Source organism: Ranitomeya imitator, chromosome 2, assembly GCF_032444005.1.
Source record: "Ranitomeya imitator isolate aRanImi1 chromosome 2, aRanImi1.pri, whole genome shotgun sequence".
Lineage (NCBI taxonomy): Eukaryota > Metazoa > Chordata > Amphibia > Anura > Dendrobatidae > Ranitomeya > Ranitomeya imitator.
Window position 1 is genome coordinate 415,542,191 of NC_091283.1, and position 19,304 is coordinate 415,561,494.

The 19,304-nt window shown below is 44.7% G+C and overlaps 2 protein-coding genes across 9 annotated transcripts in view; one reads left to right on the forward strand and one right to left on the reverse strand.

Annotated features, from left to right (window-relative positions):
• Positions 1-444: 444 nt before the first annotated feature.
• CCDC137 (coiled-coil domain containing 137) lies at positions 445-9,224 on the reverse strand. Of its 2 annotated transcripts, none has more exons than XM_069750740.1 (6): positions 9,069-9,224; positions 3,848-3,975; positions 1,967-2,207; positions 1,402-1,484; positions 1,161-1,240; positions 445-1,038 (listed from the first exon to the last, which is right to left on the reverse strand). In XM_069750740.1, the coding sequence occupies exons 1-6, from the start codon at positions 9,131-9,133 to the stop codon at positions 841-843; spliced, it is 795 nt and encodes a 264-aa protein (XP_069606841.1). In that variant the 5' UTR covers positions 9,134-9,224; the 3' UTR covers positions 445-840. The 2 variants fall into 2 exon arrangements, with proteins under 2 accessions (XP_069606841.1, XP_069606842.1); XM_069750741.1 differs by having other exon boundaries at positions 628-1,038; positions 1,967-2,201.
• A 99-nt stretch (positions 9,225-9,323) lies between these two features.
• The window catches only part of PDE6G (phosphodiesterase 6G), a 37,682-nt gene continuing 27,701 nt past the window's right edge, over positions 9,324-19,304 (forward strand). For 4 of the 7 annotated variants that reach the window (XM_069750744.1, XM_069750750.1, XM_069750745.1 and 1 more), the window contains exon 1: positions 18,333-18,430. The gene's annotated coding sequence lies outside the window, so the exon portion shown is untranslated. Of the gene's footprint in view, positions 9,414-18,332; positions 18,431-19,304 lie in introns of those variants that run through there. The other 3 variants (XM_069750743.1, XM_069750742.1, XM_069750749.1) reach the window with 1 other exon arrangement.

Consider the following 19,304-nt stretch of genomic DNA (forward strand, 5'->3'; position numbering starts at 1 on the left):
ACCCTCTCGCTACCCAATTCGGCCCGGCCGGCCTGGAATCCTAGTATCTTCCGTAGGATCCAGTCCCTTCAGGAACAGGAAACCAACTGATGCATGGGAGAGGTGCCACCCTTTTGTATCTGTAGGTTTCCTGTTCCTTAAGGGCGGATCCCCTCTCTCGTAGTGCTATCATGGGAGTCCGAATAAAAAGGTCTTATGGTCTGCATCCCTGGTGGCCTTTGGCAGAAAAGGGTTTATGATTTGCAATCCTGGTTGCCTAGGGAAGAAACGGGTTAAAGTCTGCATCCCTGGTGGTCTATGGGAGAGAATGGGTAAGAATATGCATACCTGTTCTAGTGAAGATAATGAAGATATTAAAGTCTATCTCTGGTTGTCTAGTAATCAAATGAAAGAGAAACCAGGACCATAAGAATCAGTGTGTCATTATGATTTAAACAAAAACAATTTGGTAATAAAATCCTTCTTTTATCTTTATTTGTGAAGTAATAAGAACCGGTTTTTGGAAATGAACGGTACTTTTCCAAGAATCATTTAGGAAGCTGTGGTGTTCAGGCTCCGTACACTATCCTATAGCCACTCCAAATCAATCCGATATTAATGGCACATCCAAAGTATAGACCATCAATATTGAAGTTGTGGACAACCCCTTTAATAAAGCCACAATAAAAATAATTTGCTTTCTGTAATAAGTTCTATAAACCTCTTATGGCAATCGTCAACATTATGGGAAGAGAGGAAGCAAACATCTGACGTTAGGTCTATGGCCTCGTCTACCCTTGTCCCATCTTGCTGTAAGGTCCTTAGCAGCATATTTCAGTGGTCTCCATTTATAGTCATAGGTCATGTATGGCAAGGTTTAGACCTTTTGGAGTCTTCACTTTGAAGTTGCTTTTTCTTTTTAAGATCACGGTATGCCTGGACAACGCGCTCCCGTTCATCCTCCAACAGCCTCTTTCTGGCCATGGAGATAACAGGTGGGGATGATGGTGTGCTGGCTTTGTCCAAAAGGCTTTTCAAGAGAAGCTTCTTTTCTCCCGGCTATAGATGTCAACAAAAAGTGTAAGATTATCGAACAAGGAAAACATCTTGCAAATCTGATATTTTAAAGATGCATTCCCTTCTAAATCCACCCATGAAGACTATAAGGAGAACTGTCTCACCTTAGTTTTGTCTGCACTCTTCCTTGGCTTTACTGTGAGAGTTGGGGGCTCGGTAACCACTTCCCCGAACATCACCGTGTCTGGCCAAGAAATGAAACCAGTAAATGATCAATCCTCACAGGGTATGTGCAGTACCTTTACATGGTATGCTCATATTGCCTTTGTTAGCTACTCGTGAGCTGTCGGGTGCCTGTTCTTACTACTATCCAACAAAGTAGATGTTCTGTTTCCCATACATCACCTGTGAATATGTCTTTTTCTAATCTGGTCTCTTTCTTGTCTTCTTTTCTCTTCAAGAACTTATCAAGACGTCTTCGGTCAAAACTGAAACAGAACACAAAGTTTGTATGCAAATTCATGTAGCTGCAAAAAGGGCAACTTGTTACCCCAGGTGGGTCAAGAACCAAAGGATGTAATATCCACATACTCTACTACCATACCAGTCTTAGAAAAATTACCATCTGGGCCCAGGGAACCCATAACAACCCAAACCCTGGACAAACCAGATCTAGTTGGCCCATATTGGAGAAGTCTCCACTGATCTCCATGATGAAGGACCATCGGTAACTAAAACTTTACAGCGTTTAGTTGGAATTTGTGGTGGGTGACTTATGCATCCTTTTAGAATATTACCAAAATTTAGGTATATGCACTTCATACTAAAATTTATCCCATCCAACTTTACCACCTGCTGTACAAATTACCAGTTTAACTAAATGCCCCCCAAAAAGTGGACAACTCCCAAGTCTTGTTCTCTATAACAGGTAGACATGGACAATGTTCTGCACAGATTCACCACAACTCACTCTTTCTTCTTCTGTGACTTCTCCTTCTTGGCCACCTCAGTCACTGGCTTGCCCTTTTCATCCACCTCAGTCTCTGGCATCCGATCCGGCTGGTTCTTGCTAAGGAAAATGACGTGTTGAGTTTCTCGGTCCATTCGTTCCAGATAGGCGTATACAGGTTCATGGATCTTCCTCTTGAACTTTGGGACTTTAATGTCTGTCTGCAGCTCTTCATTGTCAGGACCCTGTTTCTTTGCTGAAACTAAGATGGCAAAGTCAGAATCTAGTTATAAGACATTAATAATACATGTTTTTCACATTTCTAATGTCCCCATCATTAAAGGAGCATTTCCACCAAAACTAGATGTGAAGGCAAACTCTCCACCCAGGACACTTCTCTATGGGCCACTCAGAGATACCTTCCATTCTGGAAAACATGAAAGACGACATGCAATACCATATTTTACCCGAGGTGGCGTCATTTGCAAAGACACCCAGGATCCAGACATACAACCATCAACAGATTGCTGCAACAAACCGAAACCTTTAATATATTTACTATACTAATTTTTATCCGGGGTATGATGATGCCACATCATGGCTACAATGACTATTGGGAGCAGATACAGCACCCCTAGAGGTTGTCAAATACAACTAAACAATAACTCAATTAATTAAGTAAATAAGGCAGCACACTGCAGCGCTAGAACATACAAACTTGAAAAAACGAAATTTGAACTGCATTACTGCACTAGAAATATGAAAAATGAGAGCTTTTAGCGCATAAAAATGGCCAATTTTATGTGTACCTGGTAGCCCCTTTACGGCATCTCTCTTATACCAGGTCCTACGCTTGCCTTACCTCGCTGAGAATAAACGTCTCCATCTGAATGGGTACATGTGAAAACCTCTTACTAGACTAAAATTCTCTCTCATTTTTCATATTTCTAGTGCAGTAATGCAGTTCAAATTTAGTTTTTCAAGTTTGTATGTTCTAGCGCTGCAGTGTGCTGCCTTATTTACTTAACTATATACGAGTTGGCGACTCTAGGTTCAGCACCTGTTCACACTGAGTCTATGTTTGGATGTGCCGGTCAGGTTTTTGAAATGTATTTTCTAGCCTTCTGATCGTGCACTCCGCCCCCTAGCTTCAGGTGTTTTAATTACAGCAGGTCCAATACCCCTCCACAGAGAGAGAGAATTTTAGTCTAAGAAGAGGTTTCACATGTACTCATTCAGATGGAGACGTTTATTCTCAGCGAGGTAAGGCAAGCGTAGGACCTGGTATAAGAGAGATGCCGTAAAGAGGCTACCAGATACACATAAAATTGGCCATTTTTATGCTCTAAAAGCTCTCATTTTTCATATTTCTAGTGCAGTAATGCAGTTCAAATTTCGTTTTTCAAGTTTGTATGTTCTAGCGCTGCAGTGTGCTGCCTTATTTACTTAACTATATACGAGTTGGCGACTCTAGGTTCAGCACCTGTTCACACTGAGTCTATGTTTGGATGTGCAGGTCAGGTTTTTGAAATGTAAACAATAACTCAAATTATGGAGTCCTATGAAAACAAGCGTTTTTTTGGGAATCCAACTGATGAGACTCTCTCCCCCTCCCCACCAGCAAAATCGACTGGATTCTATGGCAGTATCCAGCAGCAAGTGTTCAATTTTGCTGCAGAGCCACCACAGGAAAAATGAAGAATTACATAGTTCTAATTAAAAAAATGAGCTGTTCATGAAATAAAGGCATATCCCGGGTCCTCCACAGTGAGGAACACTCTCTGCTCTTGGCAATATATGAGGGTCCTGAACGTTAGACCTCCTTCTATTAAGTCTATTCTCTACAAGTGGATTTGAAATTTTATTTTTAAGCCCCTTAACGATTAACCTTATATCCCCCACCTGGCTTTTTCTTTTTTTTCTTCGGATTGTTCATCTCCATGCGGCTCCTCATGATCTCTCGAAGCTTGAAGGGGATCTCCTGGGTATCCAGGTCTTTTGGTTTACTATTTGTTTTCTTCTTTTCAGGTCTAAATACAGATACATTAGAGCATTATAAATTACAAATCCATTATATACAAGTGCTTCTCACAAAATTAGAATATCAAAAAAGGTAATTTATTTCAGTTCCTCAATACAAAAAGTGTAACTCAAATTATATAGTCATTACAGAGTGATCTATTTCAAGCGTTCATTCCTGTTAATGATTATGGCTTACAGCCAATGAAAACCCAAACGTCACCATATCAGTAAATTATAATAATAAACAACCACCTGCAAAGGCTTCCTAAGCATTTAAAAAGATCCCTTAGTCTGTTTCAGCAGCTCCACAATCATGGGGAAGACTGATGACTTGACAGATGTCCAGAAGGCAGTCATTGACACACTCCACAAGGAGGGTAGGTCACAAAAGGTCATTGCTAAAGAAGCTGGCTACTCAGAGCGCTGTATCCAAGCATATTAATGGAAATTTGTGTGGAAGGAAAAAGTGTGGTAGAAAAAGGTGCACAAGCAACCGGGATAACTGCAGCCTTGAAGGGATTGTTAAGAAAAAGCCATTAAAAATTTTGGGGAAGATTCACAAGGAGTGGACTGCTCCTGGAGTCATTGCTTCTAGAGTCACCACACACAGACGTATCCAGGACATGGGCTACAAGTGTCACATTCCTTGTGTCCAGCCACTGATGACCAATAGACAACACCAGAAGTGTCTTACCTGGGCCAAGGAGAAAAAGAACTGGACTGTTGCTCAGTGGTCCAAGGTGTTGGTTTCAGATGAAAGTAAATTTTGCATTTCATTTGGAAATCAAGGTCCCAGAGTCTGGAGGAAGAGTGGAGAGGCCACAATCCAAGCTGCTTGAGGTCTAGTGTGAAGTTTCCACAATCAGTGATGGTTTGGGGAGCTATGTCATCTGCTGGTGTAGGTCCACTGTGTTTTATCAAGACCAAAGTCAGTGCAGCCGTCTACCAGGAAATTTAAGAGCACTTCATGCTTCCCTCTGCTGACAAGCTTTTTGGAGATGGAAATGTAATTTTCCAGCAGGAAGCAGGACTTGACACCTGTCCACACTGCCAAAAGTGGTATTAGACCTACCGGTAATTATGTTTCCAGGAGTCCATCCTGACAGCACCATGGAGGTCGTCCATCTCATCCTTACAGGGACAGGAGAAGTTAAAAAAACCCTCCCACCCACCTCAGTGCTTTTTCAAGTAACACACCATGATTGATGCAACTTAAATTTATTAAATTCCCATACAAAGTTAAGACACAATAGTAATAGGAACATCATCAGGGAGGGAACTGTGCTGTCAAGATGGACTCCTGGAAACAATTACCGGTAGGTCTAATACCAGTTTCCCAGGATGTCCCTCCTGACAGCACCATGGAGAATACCAAAGTACTTCACTTAGGACTGCCTGGGGGACCTTCCTCCCAAAGGCAGTCTGATTATTTGACATGTCCAACTTATAGTGTTTACTCTGGCCTAGGTTGTGGCCCTACAGATCTGCTCGACCGATGTCCGCATCCTCTCAGCCCAGGAGGTGGAGACTTCTCTAGTTGAGTGAGCCTTTTTATTTTTATGGAGGAGAAACCCGTTCTGCACTATATGCCAGGGAAATTGCTGAAATAATCCACTTTACTATAGTGGCCTTGGAAGCATGCTTTCCCTTATTCTTAGCCCCGTACTGAACAGATTGGAATCCTGTCTCCAACTGCCTGTGGCCTCTAAGTACCTGATGACCACCTGCCTAACAAAGAAAAGAGGGATTCCTTTTGATTTGCCAGATGATCACAAAACGAGGGTAGCACTATCTGGACAGACATTACCTTGGGCAGAAAGGTCAGATCTAACCTAACGACTATCCAGTTATCCAGAATCTGGATATATTGATCTCGGATGGGCAGAGCCTAGATCTGCCCTATCCTTTTAGTTAATGTAATCGCCACTAGTAATGCTGTTTTGAAGGTGAGTCTGGATATACTTATGTGATCTATGGGCACATATGGGGCCTTACAAAGGGCATTAAGCATCAAGCTTAAATTCCACAGGGGCATGATTGCCTTAACCTCTGCACTGCTTTAATAAACCTAGACACCCATGGGTGAGATGCTAAGAGATGATCTAGTAATAAAAACTTGCAGGAAAAAGAAAAGCACAGATAGGGTCTTATCTCACAATTTACAAGTGTCGTATTAGCAAAGAGCTGCTCACCTGATCGCGGTATAGTGAAAGCGTGTATATCCAAGCTGCCGCAGATCCAAGGGTCGACACGCGACCATAACAGGAATGTTATAGAGGAAGCGCGGACATAATCCACAAATCTTCCTCTATAGCATTTAAGAGATTATCTAGGTAGATGCTCAAGGACGAGATCTGAACCTTAAGGCTATGTGCACACGTTGCGTATTTTTTGCGTATTTTTTGCAGATTTTCCTGATAAAAACGCTATAAAATCGCTAAAAAAACCCGCAAACAATATGCATCCTATCATTTAGAATGCATTCTGCATGTTTTGTGCACGTTTGCGTTTTTTTCCGCAAAAAGAACGCATTCCGCAAAAAGAAGTAGCATGTTCATTATTTTTGCAGATTTTTTGCGGATTTCCCATTAAATTGGAAAGTCCGGAAAAAAAAACAAAAAATCTGCACAAAACACGTAAAAAAGACGCAAAAAAACGCATGCAGATTTCTGGCAGAAATGTCCGGTTTTTGTCAGGAAATTTCTGCAAGAAATCCTGACGTGTGCACATAGCCTAAATGTGATCGGCCTAAGATCTTTGTTAAAGCCTGTCTGGAGGAAATCCAACATTTTTGGGATGTCCAGCAGGCCCAAGTCAAAATTGGAACTGCCACACTCCAAACAGAACCACTTCCAATTTGGATCGTAGATATGACCTGGTCCGATAGACCCTGGGCCCTTAAAATGTTCCAAGCTGACAAATGGGGCCTCTCCAACTCGTGGTTAAAGACTTGACCCTGATGAATAAACCTTTCTCCGAGACAGCATCTTCCAGAGACAACCTTCAGCAAGGGGAACCAACTTCTTCGTGGCCAGAAAGGAGCGATTAGAAGTACCTTTGCCTGATCCTCCTGAGCACCCGTGAAATGAGTGCGATCGGTGGGAAAGCGTTTGACAGCCACAGGTCCACTCTAGATGGTCTGTGGGGTTCAGGTAGTAAAAAACCTTTGTAGTAGTGGGGTTCAGGTAGTAGTAAAACCTTTGCATTTTTCTTTGTTGCGAATAGATCTATCCGGAGAGTCCCCCAAAGTTAGCACAACTGCTGAAATACCTTCATGTTCAATTCCCATTCCATAGGTCAGATCTTCCGTCTGCTCAGATAATCTGCCACATCGTTCTGGGCTCCTTCCAGATGAACCGCAAAGACTCAGTCATCTTCGCCTGGGCAGAGAAAACTGTCCTGAGGACAGATCCTGAAGTAATCGATCTCTTGCTCCTCCTTGATGGTGCAAGAAGGACACTGTTGTCATGTTGTCTGAAATGATCTTCACATGTTGACCTTTCAATACTGAGAGATTTTGTTTCAGGGCTTCCCACACGGCATAAAGTTCTCTGTAATTTGATGACTAGGCCTGAATGTTTGGAGGCCAACATCCCTGGAATATCTTCCCTTCCAGGTGCACTCCCCAACCTTCTTTGCTGGCATCTGTGGTAATTACTACACAAGGAGAGGCAATCCACGTGATTCCTTGCTGAAGATTCCTGAGAACAGTCCACCAGAGCAGAGATTTCCTTACTGACAGGGATACGCAGATTCTTCTGTCGAGTGTCACCAGGAGTCTGTCCCAAGAGGATAGGATAGCCCTCTGTAGACTCCTGGAATGGAATTGGGTCCACCGAATGCAAGATATTAGTAGCCCTAGGATCTTCGTTGCCGTTCTGATGGAACTATGAGTTCGGGAATAGCAGAACCTTGTACTTTAGGACCTCCGTTTCTCCACTGGTAAGAAGAACGTTCTTAGCTTGGAATCCAGTAAGACCCCCCAGGAAAATCTTTCTGGATCCTAGCTCTAAGTCTGATATCTCCAGGTTATGACTTTTGGGTTTTCATTGGCTGTAAGCCATATCATCAACATTAACAGAAATAAACACTTGACATAGATCATTCTGACTGGTGGAATGACTAATATGAGTTTCACTTTTTGTATTGAAGAACTGAAATTAATTAACTTTTAGATGTTATTCTAATTTATTGAGAAGCACTTGTACATATAAGCTCCAGGGAAGGTAAACAAAAAAAAGGGGAGACTCAGCTGTCCAACTTATCACGGTCTATCTTTGTTTACTCTGCTACGGTGATGATGTGCCGTACAATCACGTGACCATTGCCCCCAATCGCTGGTCTCTGCTGTCTCATGCTGGACAGTGATTGGTTGTAGTGAACATTAATTTTTGCGAGAGCTGTATATGAAAATTAGTTATGCTGTCACTCTCAGACCTGTAGCTTTTTGATTTTTGTGTCAATGGACCTGCGCGAGGGATCCTTTTTGCATTTCACAGCACAGACATACGGCCGCAATGACACAAAACGTTTATTTTTTACATTTCACTTTGAAGTTGGAAAAAAAAGGCAATTTAAAACATTTTTCAAATATTCTTAAAAGTAGTTGATTTTTCCGTTTTGTTTTAGTCCCTATAGGGAGCTTGTACAACACGGCGCAATACCACATTCTGGGCTTTATAAGAGGTCCAAGATGCCAGCGACGGGGGCCTTTGTTAGGCCGTTGGCTGACATGGGAACCTATTGACTTTGCGAGGGGCCACTGGGCACCGGTACATGCACTCATTGGCAACCCACCTGTTTATATGCTGCCATCAGTTATCTAGATGGCTAAACAGAAGAACTGTGCTCCGATCTGCAGCTCTACTGCTGGTGTAGGCTCTGATCTGTGCTTTACATATCAGGAACTGGAGCTGCTGGTACCAAGGCTGATCGCTGAGGATCAGGGCAAAGTATACAGGAATACCAGGTATAAAACACAGGCAGAGCGCGTCACAAGCGAGTTATAGGCCTGGGATATTCTCAGTTATCACACCGCAATAGTAAAAGCCCCCATACCCGGGACATCATCAAGCACTGACACACAGTCACAAACCCTCACCGCTTCCCCTTTCCTACTCCGGGACCTGGAGACTTCGCTGGTTTCATCTGTTGCCGCTTTCCCATCGCGCTGTCAGACCAGTAAACACACGTGCAGCGCACGGGACGGAGAACTTCCGGCCACGGCGTTATACGTCATCGTGAAACCGGTGCACGCTTTACTATTCATGGTCGGAACGCGCCGATGACGTCACGGATGCGCCATCTTTGAAACTGGAACTTGTTTTTTTGTTCGTCATTTCCGTTTTTAGGTGTCGAGGGGGAGGGGGGAATGTGAATTGGAGCCCTAAAAAGAAGGGGAAGCGGGATCCATGTCCCAGACGGTGTCGGGGGGAGCGTTACTATGGTAACCACAAGGACCTATGTTTTGTGCCTTATCCGTGTTCAGTAGGGAATCTGTATATGTGATTTTCTGGATGTCAGAGCCATAAATATCAACCTTGTGTTGTAGTCTTGTGTGCACACGACAGTCCTGGTCACAATGCGCCATAACATTACCTACTTCATGTAGTGCCAGTTACAGTGCGCCCATAACATTGACAGTCCTGCCCCCATAACCGTGTCAGCCAAAGCTCCCCCATAACACAGAAATACACGACTCTTCCACATAACGACATACACAGGGCATCCATAGTATTGACAGCCACAAAGCCCCCATGTACTGTTCCCCCATAACTTACACGACACCAGCATAACAGTGACAATCCTGCCTCATAACACAGGCATACACAGTACCCTCCATAACACTGGCATACACGGTACCCCCATAACATAGACATACATGGCGTCCCCATAACACTGGCATACACGGCATCCCCATAACATAGACCTACACGGTACCCCATAACACTGGCATACACGGCGTCCCCATAACATAGACCTACACGGTACCCCATAACACTGGCATACACGACGTCCCCATCACATAAACATACACATACCCCCATAACACTGGCATACACGGCGTCCTCATCACATAGACCTACACGGTACCCCATAACACTGGCATACACGACGTCCCCATCACATAAACATACACATACCCCCATAACACTGGCATACACGGCGTCCTCATCACATAGACCTACACGGTACCCCATAACACTGGCATACATGGCATCGCCATAACATAGACATACACGGTACCCCATAACACTGGCATACATGACGTCCCCATAACACGGACATACATGTCACCTCCCCATAACACGAACATACACATCACCCCTCCATAACACAAATATAAATGGTGCCCCCCCCCCATAACACTGGCATACACGGCGCTCCCCCATAACACTCGCATACACAGCGTCCCTATAATATGGACATACACATCACCCCCATAACACTAACAGCCATGACGCCTCATAAAACACACATGGAGTCCCCATAATAGGGGCAGCCAGTGCATCCAAGAACAGCGACAGCCATGCCTTCCCCATAACATGGTCGGCCATATAGGTAGTGGTGATGAGTCCTATAACGAAGGTTTGACACCCCATGGAATCATTAGGAAATTGTGGTCAGGAGTACAACTGTCCTCTTAGGTCTGTAACCATATTACAATGCTCATACGTGAAGAGCCAGGGATGCTAGCAGGGAGGAGGTACGCAGGACTCATGTATGGCTGTCACCGAATATGAATGTAGATCAAACTCCTGCAAATATATTTGCTCATCTATAGTAGCCATGTTACTGTTCATGTGATTACCCACTGCCCACAGATTCTCTTTCTCGACACCCATCCAATCACTTGAGTACTGATCCATGGGAGGAGATCCACCAGAAAGTCTTCACCCATGGAAGAGAAAGGAATCCTTGGACTTCTGTATGTGGGTTTTGTCCAGTGACTCGCCGAGATTTGATCAAATCTGCCCAAATTCCTCCATTGCTTCAACTTTTGAAAAGAAGTCAGGCTATATTATACTCCTCACCATCCAGTCTGTTGTATCTTACAGCTGCTGACTTGCCTTCTACGAAGATTTCCCTCTTCCGCCTCCATCTTACTCATTAGAGATGGAACTTATTCTAGAAGATCCATGAAATCCTATGATCAAGGTGCGGAGAACACACACATTATGCCCTCTTTGGATAGTAACCCCCTGAAGACCAAGGATTCGTTTCCTGGAGATCCTCACCAGCTCATCGAACCTCATCTTCCACCTCCTCCCACTCACTGTTGTATGAGCGGCTGCCATAACTGCGTGTGGATTGCATATGCTGAAGAACTACTGGATCTGTACAAAGATGGAGGGGAGAGAGCGCTGGCCGCCCTGGAGACGCAGATAGACGATGAAAATATTAAGATGTTTATAAGGATGGAGATACGGTTCCGAATTCAGAGCAAACAACATCCATAGGAACTATGGTCAGAGGAATGAACAGTCAGTGACGAACGTTATGGCCACTAGATCAGCCTCCTCTGTCACCTTGTGACTTCCTGTTTGCCATCTATGACCCCCTGGTAGTCTCTCACGATCCTGAACACTCCCCTACAATTTTATGTCAAGTCTAAATGTTGGATTGTGGAGGCATCTGTATTATGGACTTAAAGTTTATAAAATGTCCATATGACTGTACTACCAAGGGCATAGCTGACAGATCTATAAAACTGGTATTCGAGTTTAACATCCCATGGGCAGGTGTTGCAAAATACCTGGAAGACTGCTGCCACCTTTTTGTAAAACACCACCTTAAGTGGTCTCCGTACCAAAGTTTGAGTACAATAAGTGTTCTGTATATAAATGTTTTAATTTAAAATATATATTTATTATAACTGAAGGTATGTTTTGTGAATTTCTTTCGTTGTAGGGCTGACTAAGGGAACCCCAGCATCTGTCAGCTTGTTTATGGCAAGTGTTATGACCTGGTGGTTAGGACAATAATGGACCTGGTGGTTAAGAGCACACGGAATGACCTGATAGTTACTAATAATACAGAACAAGCTCTGAGACGTGGGAACTCTGGTGACCGCAATCCCTAATCCTATCACACACACTAGAAATAGCCGTGGATTGCTCCTAACGCTCCCTATGCAACTCGTCACAGCCTAAGGAACTAGCTAGCCCTAAAGATAGAAAAATAAAGCCTACCTTGCCTCAGAGAAATTCCCCAAAGGAAAAGGCAGCCCCCCACATATAATGACTGTGAGTGAAGATGAAAATTACAAACACAGAGATGAAATAGATTTAGCAAAGTGAGGCCCGACTTACTGAACAGACTGAGGATAGGAAAGATAACTTTGCGGTCAGCACAAAAACTACAAAAAGACCACGCAGAGGACGCAAAAAGACCCTCCGCACCGACTCACGGTGCGGAGGAGCTCCCTCTGCGTCCCAGAGCTTCCAGCAAGCAAGACAAAAATCAAAATAGCAAGCTGGACAGAAAAATAGCAAACCAGAGAAAAACAAGCAGGAACTTAGCTTCTGCTGGGAAGACAGGTCACAAGAACGATCCAGGAGCGAACTAGACCAATACTGGAACATTGACAGGTGGCATGGAGCAATGATCTAAGTGGAGTTAAATAGAGCAGCCAGCTAACGAATCAACCTCGTCACCTGTGGAAGGAAACTCAGAAGCCGCAGCCCCACTCACAACCACCAGAGGAAGCCCATGGACAGAACCAGCCGAAGTACCATTTATGACCACAGGAGGGAGCTTGACAACAGAATTCACAACAGGCAAGATTATGTTAGACAGCTGTACTGAGCCTCAAGTAGTCAATCAGTGGTAATGGCTTCAAAAGGAAGAACTGCTTCACAGTGCCTTGCATAAGAGTGGGCCCACATAACTGTCAATCACAGCACCCCGTAATAGAAGCACTACATGCATCAACAGTCAAAATGACCCCAGAGTAGAATGAGCCACCTCTAGTGCCCTCATAAAGAGCCAGTTGCAGCATTAGTCACAGTGCCCACCCAACAGTGTGAGCCACAGCAAACTAATGTAGGCAGCCACAGTGACCACATACAAAAAGCCAAGTACAGCACTGTTTACTAGAGTCAGTTACAAGGCCCACGTCACTAGAGCCAACCACAGCACCCTGTAGGGATTCGCACTCTCAGGCATTAGGTAGCGTTCTAACAGGCACTGTATTCTTGGGTTAAAATAATGTGACGTTTATTTCCACTGCTTGTACAGTACGAAAACCATAAAACACAAAATCCCAAGCCCTGTCCAGGCACTAACTAAACAAAATACACTGGCTACCACACACAGCTGAGCTAGTCCCAGTTTGGTGAAAACACAATGGCTACTGTCTATAGCAACCATTGATTCTTGCAGATTCTGGCTTGTTCCTCTCTTTAGCTCTAAAACAATCCACTCTGCACAGCTTCCCCAACTGACTAAGGCCGGTTTCACACGTCAGTGGCTCCGGTAAGTGAGGTGCCAGTTTCCTCACATACCGGAGACACTGACTCACGTAGACACATTAAAATCAATGTGTCTCTGCACATGTCAGCGTGTTTTCACGGACCGTGTGTCCATTTGGAAAACACGGAGACATGCCAGTGTTCGTGGGAGCGCACGTATTACACGGACCCATTAAAGTCAATGGGTCCGTGTAAAACACGTACCGCACACGGATGTTGTCTGTGTGCAGTCCGTGTGCCATGCAGGAGACAGCGCTACTGTAAGCGCTGTCCCCCCCGCGTGTGGTGCTGAAGCCCCATTCATTACTACTCTCCAGCAGCGTTCGCTGGATAGAAGGAATGAATAATCTTTTTTTTATTTATTTTTGTTTTTAAAATAAAGTTGCCGGTAATCTGCCCCCTCCCACCCCCTGTGCGCCCGCCCGCTGGCATTAAAATACTTACCCAGCTCCCTCGGCGCTTACATCCTCTCAACGTCGCTGCTTGTCCTGTATGAGCGGTCACGTGGTGCCGCACATTACAGTGATCAATATGCAGCTCCACCTCCCATAGGGGTGGAGCCGCATATTCATAACGGTAATAAGTGGCACCACGTGACCGCTCATACAGGAAGAGCTGCGACGCTGAGAGGATGCAAGCGCTGAGGGAGCTGGGTAAGTATTTTAATGCCAGCGGGTGGGCGCACAGGGGGTGAGAGGGGGCAGATTACCGGCAACTTTATTTTAAATATAAAATAAAAAAAAGTTCATTCATTCCTTCTTTCCAGCGAACGCTGCTGGAGAGAAGAAATGAATGGGGCTTCAGCACCAGATGCAGGGGACAGCGCTTAACTAGCGCTGTCTCCTGCACGGTGCGCGTGGTACCCAGTCGGCACACGGATGCCGCACGTGTGCCACACTGATGTGCCACGTGAGCACACGGACAATTCCGGTACCGATTTTTCCGGTACCGGAATTATTTGGACGTGTGAGACTGGCCTAAGGTGAACACCTAGCCTGATTATATGCAGAGAAAGCCAGGTGTGTTGTGAATTCAGCTTTTGGGCTTCCTCCGGTGGTTGTAGAGGGTAATGCAGTTGTGCCTGGACTGCAGGATTGGACAGGTGTATCTACTAATTGCAAAACTGACTGGGGTATATAGCTTTGCAGGACTCTTTAGTCCCTGCCAGTTGTCCATTGTTTTTGGAGGATTCACTTCCCTGCTGGTCTCTCCAGTTTGCTGTGCTTTTCTTCAAAGATAAGTCCTGGCTTTGTTTTTGCTGTCCACCTGCTGTGGACCTTATAGTTCTGTGCATATTCATGTTTTTGTCTTGTCCAGCTTTGTCTGTGAAGGTTTTTTTGCAGCCAAGCTGTGTCTCTGGAGATGCAGATATACCCCCCCCATGTCTTTAGTCAGATGTGGTGATCCATATTTTCTGCGGTGGATATTTTCTAGTGTTTTAATACTGACCGCATAATACTCTGTTCTATTCTTTCTTTTTAGCTAGCATGGCCTCCTATACTAAAATCTGATTTCATATCTGCGTATGTCATTTCCCTCTCCTCTCACAGTCAATAGTTGTGGGGGGCTATCTATCCTTTGGGGATTTTCTCTGAGGCAAGATAGGTTTCCTGTTTCTGTCTTTAGGGGTAGTTAGATCTTAGGCTGTGCCGAGGGGTCTAGGGAGTGTTAGGTACCCCCCACGGCTACTTCTAGTTGCGCTGCTAGGTTCAGGGTTTGCGGTCAGTACAGGGACCACCTTCTCCAGAGTCCGTCTCATGCTGCTCCTAGGCCACTAGATCATAACACAGGTGCATCTAATCAGAGCCTGTGGGGATAGGATTTAATCCTTCCCTACCTGGCTTTGCTAGATATCCCCCCCTTCCCGTCCTTGCCCAAAGTAGGGGACTGGGCACTATCTGCCAACACAGAGTCTACAGGGCATTAAATGTACCAGAATGTGAGGCTCAAGCTTGATGACAAAGGTGACATACTACATCCACGAACCTGCTCCTATTTTTGGGTACCCATTTCCAACCATGCAGTTTTTTGAGAAAGTTACAAATTTCCCGCTACTTTGCCACCACAAACAAGACGTTTCAAGTGGGTCTCTATCCTTCCAGGGTTTTAATAGATTGCCATAATATATGGGAAAGGGCTTCCTTTTCCATGGTCAGTGTACTTTTTAATTGACCTATTCCACATTTTACACTACCTTATAGGGTCCCTACCACTGGGTAAGGAACTTGCTATCCACTGTAGGCACTAAACAAAAGTAACCGATCCCTAGGCATAAATTGTCCCACTTGAGCCGATCGGTTAAACTCCCTGAAATTTTTCCTCTTGGGTCACGTCAAATGTGCCAGAATCTCAGCCTTCAGCTTGCTGTAATCCTTGGAATCTTGCAGGACAAGGTGGTAGAACACATTCTGCGGTTCCCAGTAAGGTATCGAGTAAGAACTTTTGCACACTGCTCTGGGGGCAGTTTCTCCCTGTCTGCCACCTTTTCAAAGACAGTCAGAAAACTGAGGAAAGCCTCAATGTCATCCTACAGAGTCATTTTCTGTGAGGCTTCCCGTACGGTTCCACTCATCCGGATACTGTCACTTTGGCGGGCAGGTGGGGTCATCTCACTGGCCTGGACAGTTTCTGCCAGGAGAGACATCTGCTATTGCTGCTGCTGTTCTAACTGCTTCTGCAGCTCCAGCTGCTGTTGAAATGGTTGGATCAGTAGTTTGTTGGTTTCTTGTTGGGTCTGCTGGATCTAAAAGATCCTGCTGAGTGTAAAGACCCCGATGCCAATCTGTTACCTGCTAATTTGAATGGTTGCTTCCTGACTCTTCCACAGCATTTTCTGTTGGGGGAAGAATCAGGAGGGCACCTTGTACATTGGAAGTCGTATAGTCCTGACAAAATCGTCCCAACAGTTAAAAGAAGAATTGATCATGTTAATATACCACATACGCTCCTTTTGTTCTCCAGGTAGATAAACCTCCACCACAATAGTATGGTAGTGGCTTAAGGTACCTTCACACATAACGATATCGTTAACGATATCGTTGCTTTTTGTGACGTAGCAACGATATCGTTAAGGAAATCGTTCTGTGTGACAGCGACCAACGATCAGGCCCCTGCTGGGAGATCATTGGTCGCTGAGGAAAGTCCAGAACTTTATTTCGTCGCTGGACTCCCTGCAGACATCGCTGGATCGGCGTGTGTGACACCGATCCAGCGATGTCTTCACTGGTAATCAGGGTAAACATCGGGTTACTAAGCGCAGAGCCGCGCTTAGTAACCCGATGTTTACCCTGGTTACCAGCGTAAAAGTAAAAAAAACAAACACTACATACTTACCTACCGCTGTCTGTCCCCGGCGCTCTGCTTCTCTGCACTCCTGCACTGGCTGTGAGCGTCGGTCAGCCGGAAAGCAGAGCGGTGACGTCACCGCTCTGCTTTCCGGCCGCTGTGCTCACAGCCAGTGCAAGAGGAGTGCAGAGAAGCAGAGCGCCGGGGACAGACAGCGGTAGGTAAGTATGTAGTGTTTGTTGTTTTTACTTTTGCGCTGGTAACCAGGGTAAACATCGGGTTACTAAGCGCGGCCCTGCGCTTAGTAACCCGATGTTTACTCTGGTTACCCGGGGACCTCGGGATCGTTGGTCGCTGGAGAGCTGTCTGTGTGACAGCTCTCCAGCGACCAAACAGCGACGCTGCAGCGATCGACATCGTTGTCAGTATCGCTGCAGCGTCGATGAGTGTGAAGGTACCTTTACTCCACTCTTAAAGAGCGCTTGCTTGCATACAAGGAAATCTCGTTATCTTTTAACACAATCTCCATTCCTCCCAAAACCTCTCTCCTCCACATTTATAGGTTCCTCTTCTAAACACCTCTAAAATGTCTCCCGAGCATCACTTATCCTCTGGAATTCTGTACCCCAAGCCATTCAATTATTATCCACCACACTCAAACTTCAGAGAGAACATAAACTCACCTCGTCAAGAAAGCTTACCCCTGCAATAACCCCGCTGCCACCTCACCACCTTCGAAGCAGCTGCAACTCCCTAACCTAGTGTCTGCTTCCCCATTATGCTGTAGACCAGGGGTAAGGAACTTCAGGTCCGCGGGCCATTTACGGCCTACAATGACTTTTTCTCTGGCTCCCGGGCAAATTCACGGGGACCACAGTGCTTGGGCCGACACTTGTGGTTTGACGACCGCAGGTCCTTTAAGTTTCTTCTTGCTGTTTGAGCACACGCACTCAGCGTCTACTTCTGTATGCTGAGGGTGCAATGAAAGATTACGTTTTGACTACATTGCCTGCATCAGAGTTATGGGCAGAGTTATCGGGCGATTTGTATGGCCCTCGAAGGATGGTATAATTATCCAAATGGCCCTTGGCAGAAAAAAGTTCCCCACCCATGCTGTAGACTATAGGCCCGTGAGGGCAAGGTCCACTCCCCTCTGTTAGAGTCTGTCATTGTTAGTTTGTTCCCTGTAATTTATATTTAGATTGTGAGCCCCATCGGGGACAGTGATGATAATGTGTGCAAACTGTAAAGCGCTGCGGAATATGTTAGCACTATATAAAAATAAAAGATTATTATTTATATTTGTATTTTGTATGTAACCCCTCCTCCTCATGTACAACACCATGGAATCAATGGTGCTCTAAAACTAAAATAATGAGGAAGGCATCTTTAGGGAGAGCAGTCAGCTAGACAAGCTTTTGGCTGACACCTACCTGAGAAGTACAGGTACTTTAAGAAATAATGGAAAACATTCACAGGCAAGGGTCATAGCTCTTCATGTCAGTTCACTATCCATGTCTGCAGATGAGCTATCGGATTACCATGTGAGATAGAGAAGTGTAATCCTATTACTCCTGAGCCTATAAATCCATGGCCTCAAAAGAAAGGGCGGTTCAGTGTATTCCCATAGTTGAGCACATGAAGGGGCTGACTACCAAATGCCAGATATTGCTGCATCTGGATATGTGAAAGCAGTTTTCATAAGGTAAGGAGATGGCAAGAACTTCAATTTAATGGGAAATTGTTGGATTTTAACTTCTCCAGAAATATTTGGGCCCAATATGCCACCACCTATTTCTTGAGTTTATGGTCGTAGCTCTAAAGGTATGTAATCCTTTTCCCGTGAGCTTATTTAAATTTCTGTTTTACTTTAAGTCGTTGTCCTTGGGGAAAGTTAGTGTCCTACATACTCAGGATGATATCCCTAAGCAATTTATGGGATTATGTACATAAAATACAGTGAAATCTATTTGGATGGCACTGAAAAGTGGCCTAGACTAGTATACATAGTATATGATGGGGTTTAGATAAAAAGGTATTTTTTTAAAATTAGGTTTTATTTGTCGTCATTGTCACCAGATGTGGTCAAGTTTCGGTAAGACCCAACTCTTCTTGTCTATGGTTCCCTCAGACATTACCAGTTGACTGATTGAGGCTCAATGTTTTTCGTTGACTGCTCAAGTTTCTATTTGCATCTCCAATTCTTACCGATTTAATCCGAGCTCATTGGAGCATACTTCTCGATGTAAAGATTTGGGTAGCAAAAATGTATAACCTCCAACCACCAAACAGGATAGATTTCTTGACAAATGTGTATTATTCCCATTACACCTTACAAGGCCCCTAACCTTGACAATCTCACAATACCTAAAGTCCATGGCCTTACTGGTTCTACACCCTAGGATATACATTTTGGAACATAGTTAAAGGGTAATACTTTACACACGGCCATTATAGCTTCGGTAGATGTAGAAGAAAAAAAAAAACATCTTTCCACATGTATTGTTGAGTAAGTAGATCTGACTAGTATTGCAGTAAGAGATGGACAATACTGAGCATAATCCACGAGTTGAAGACCT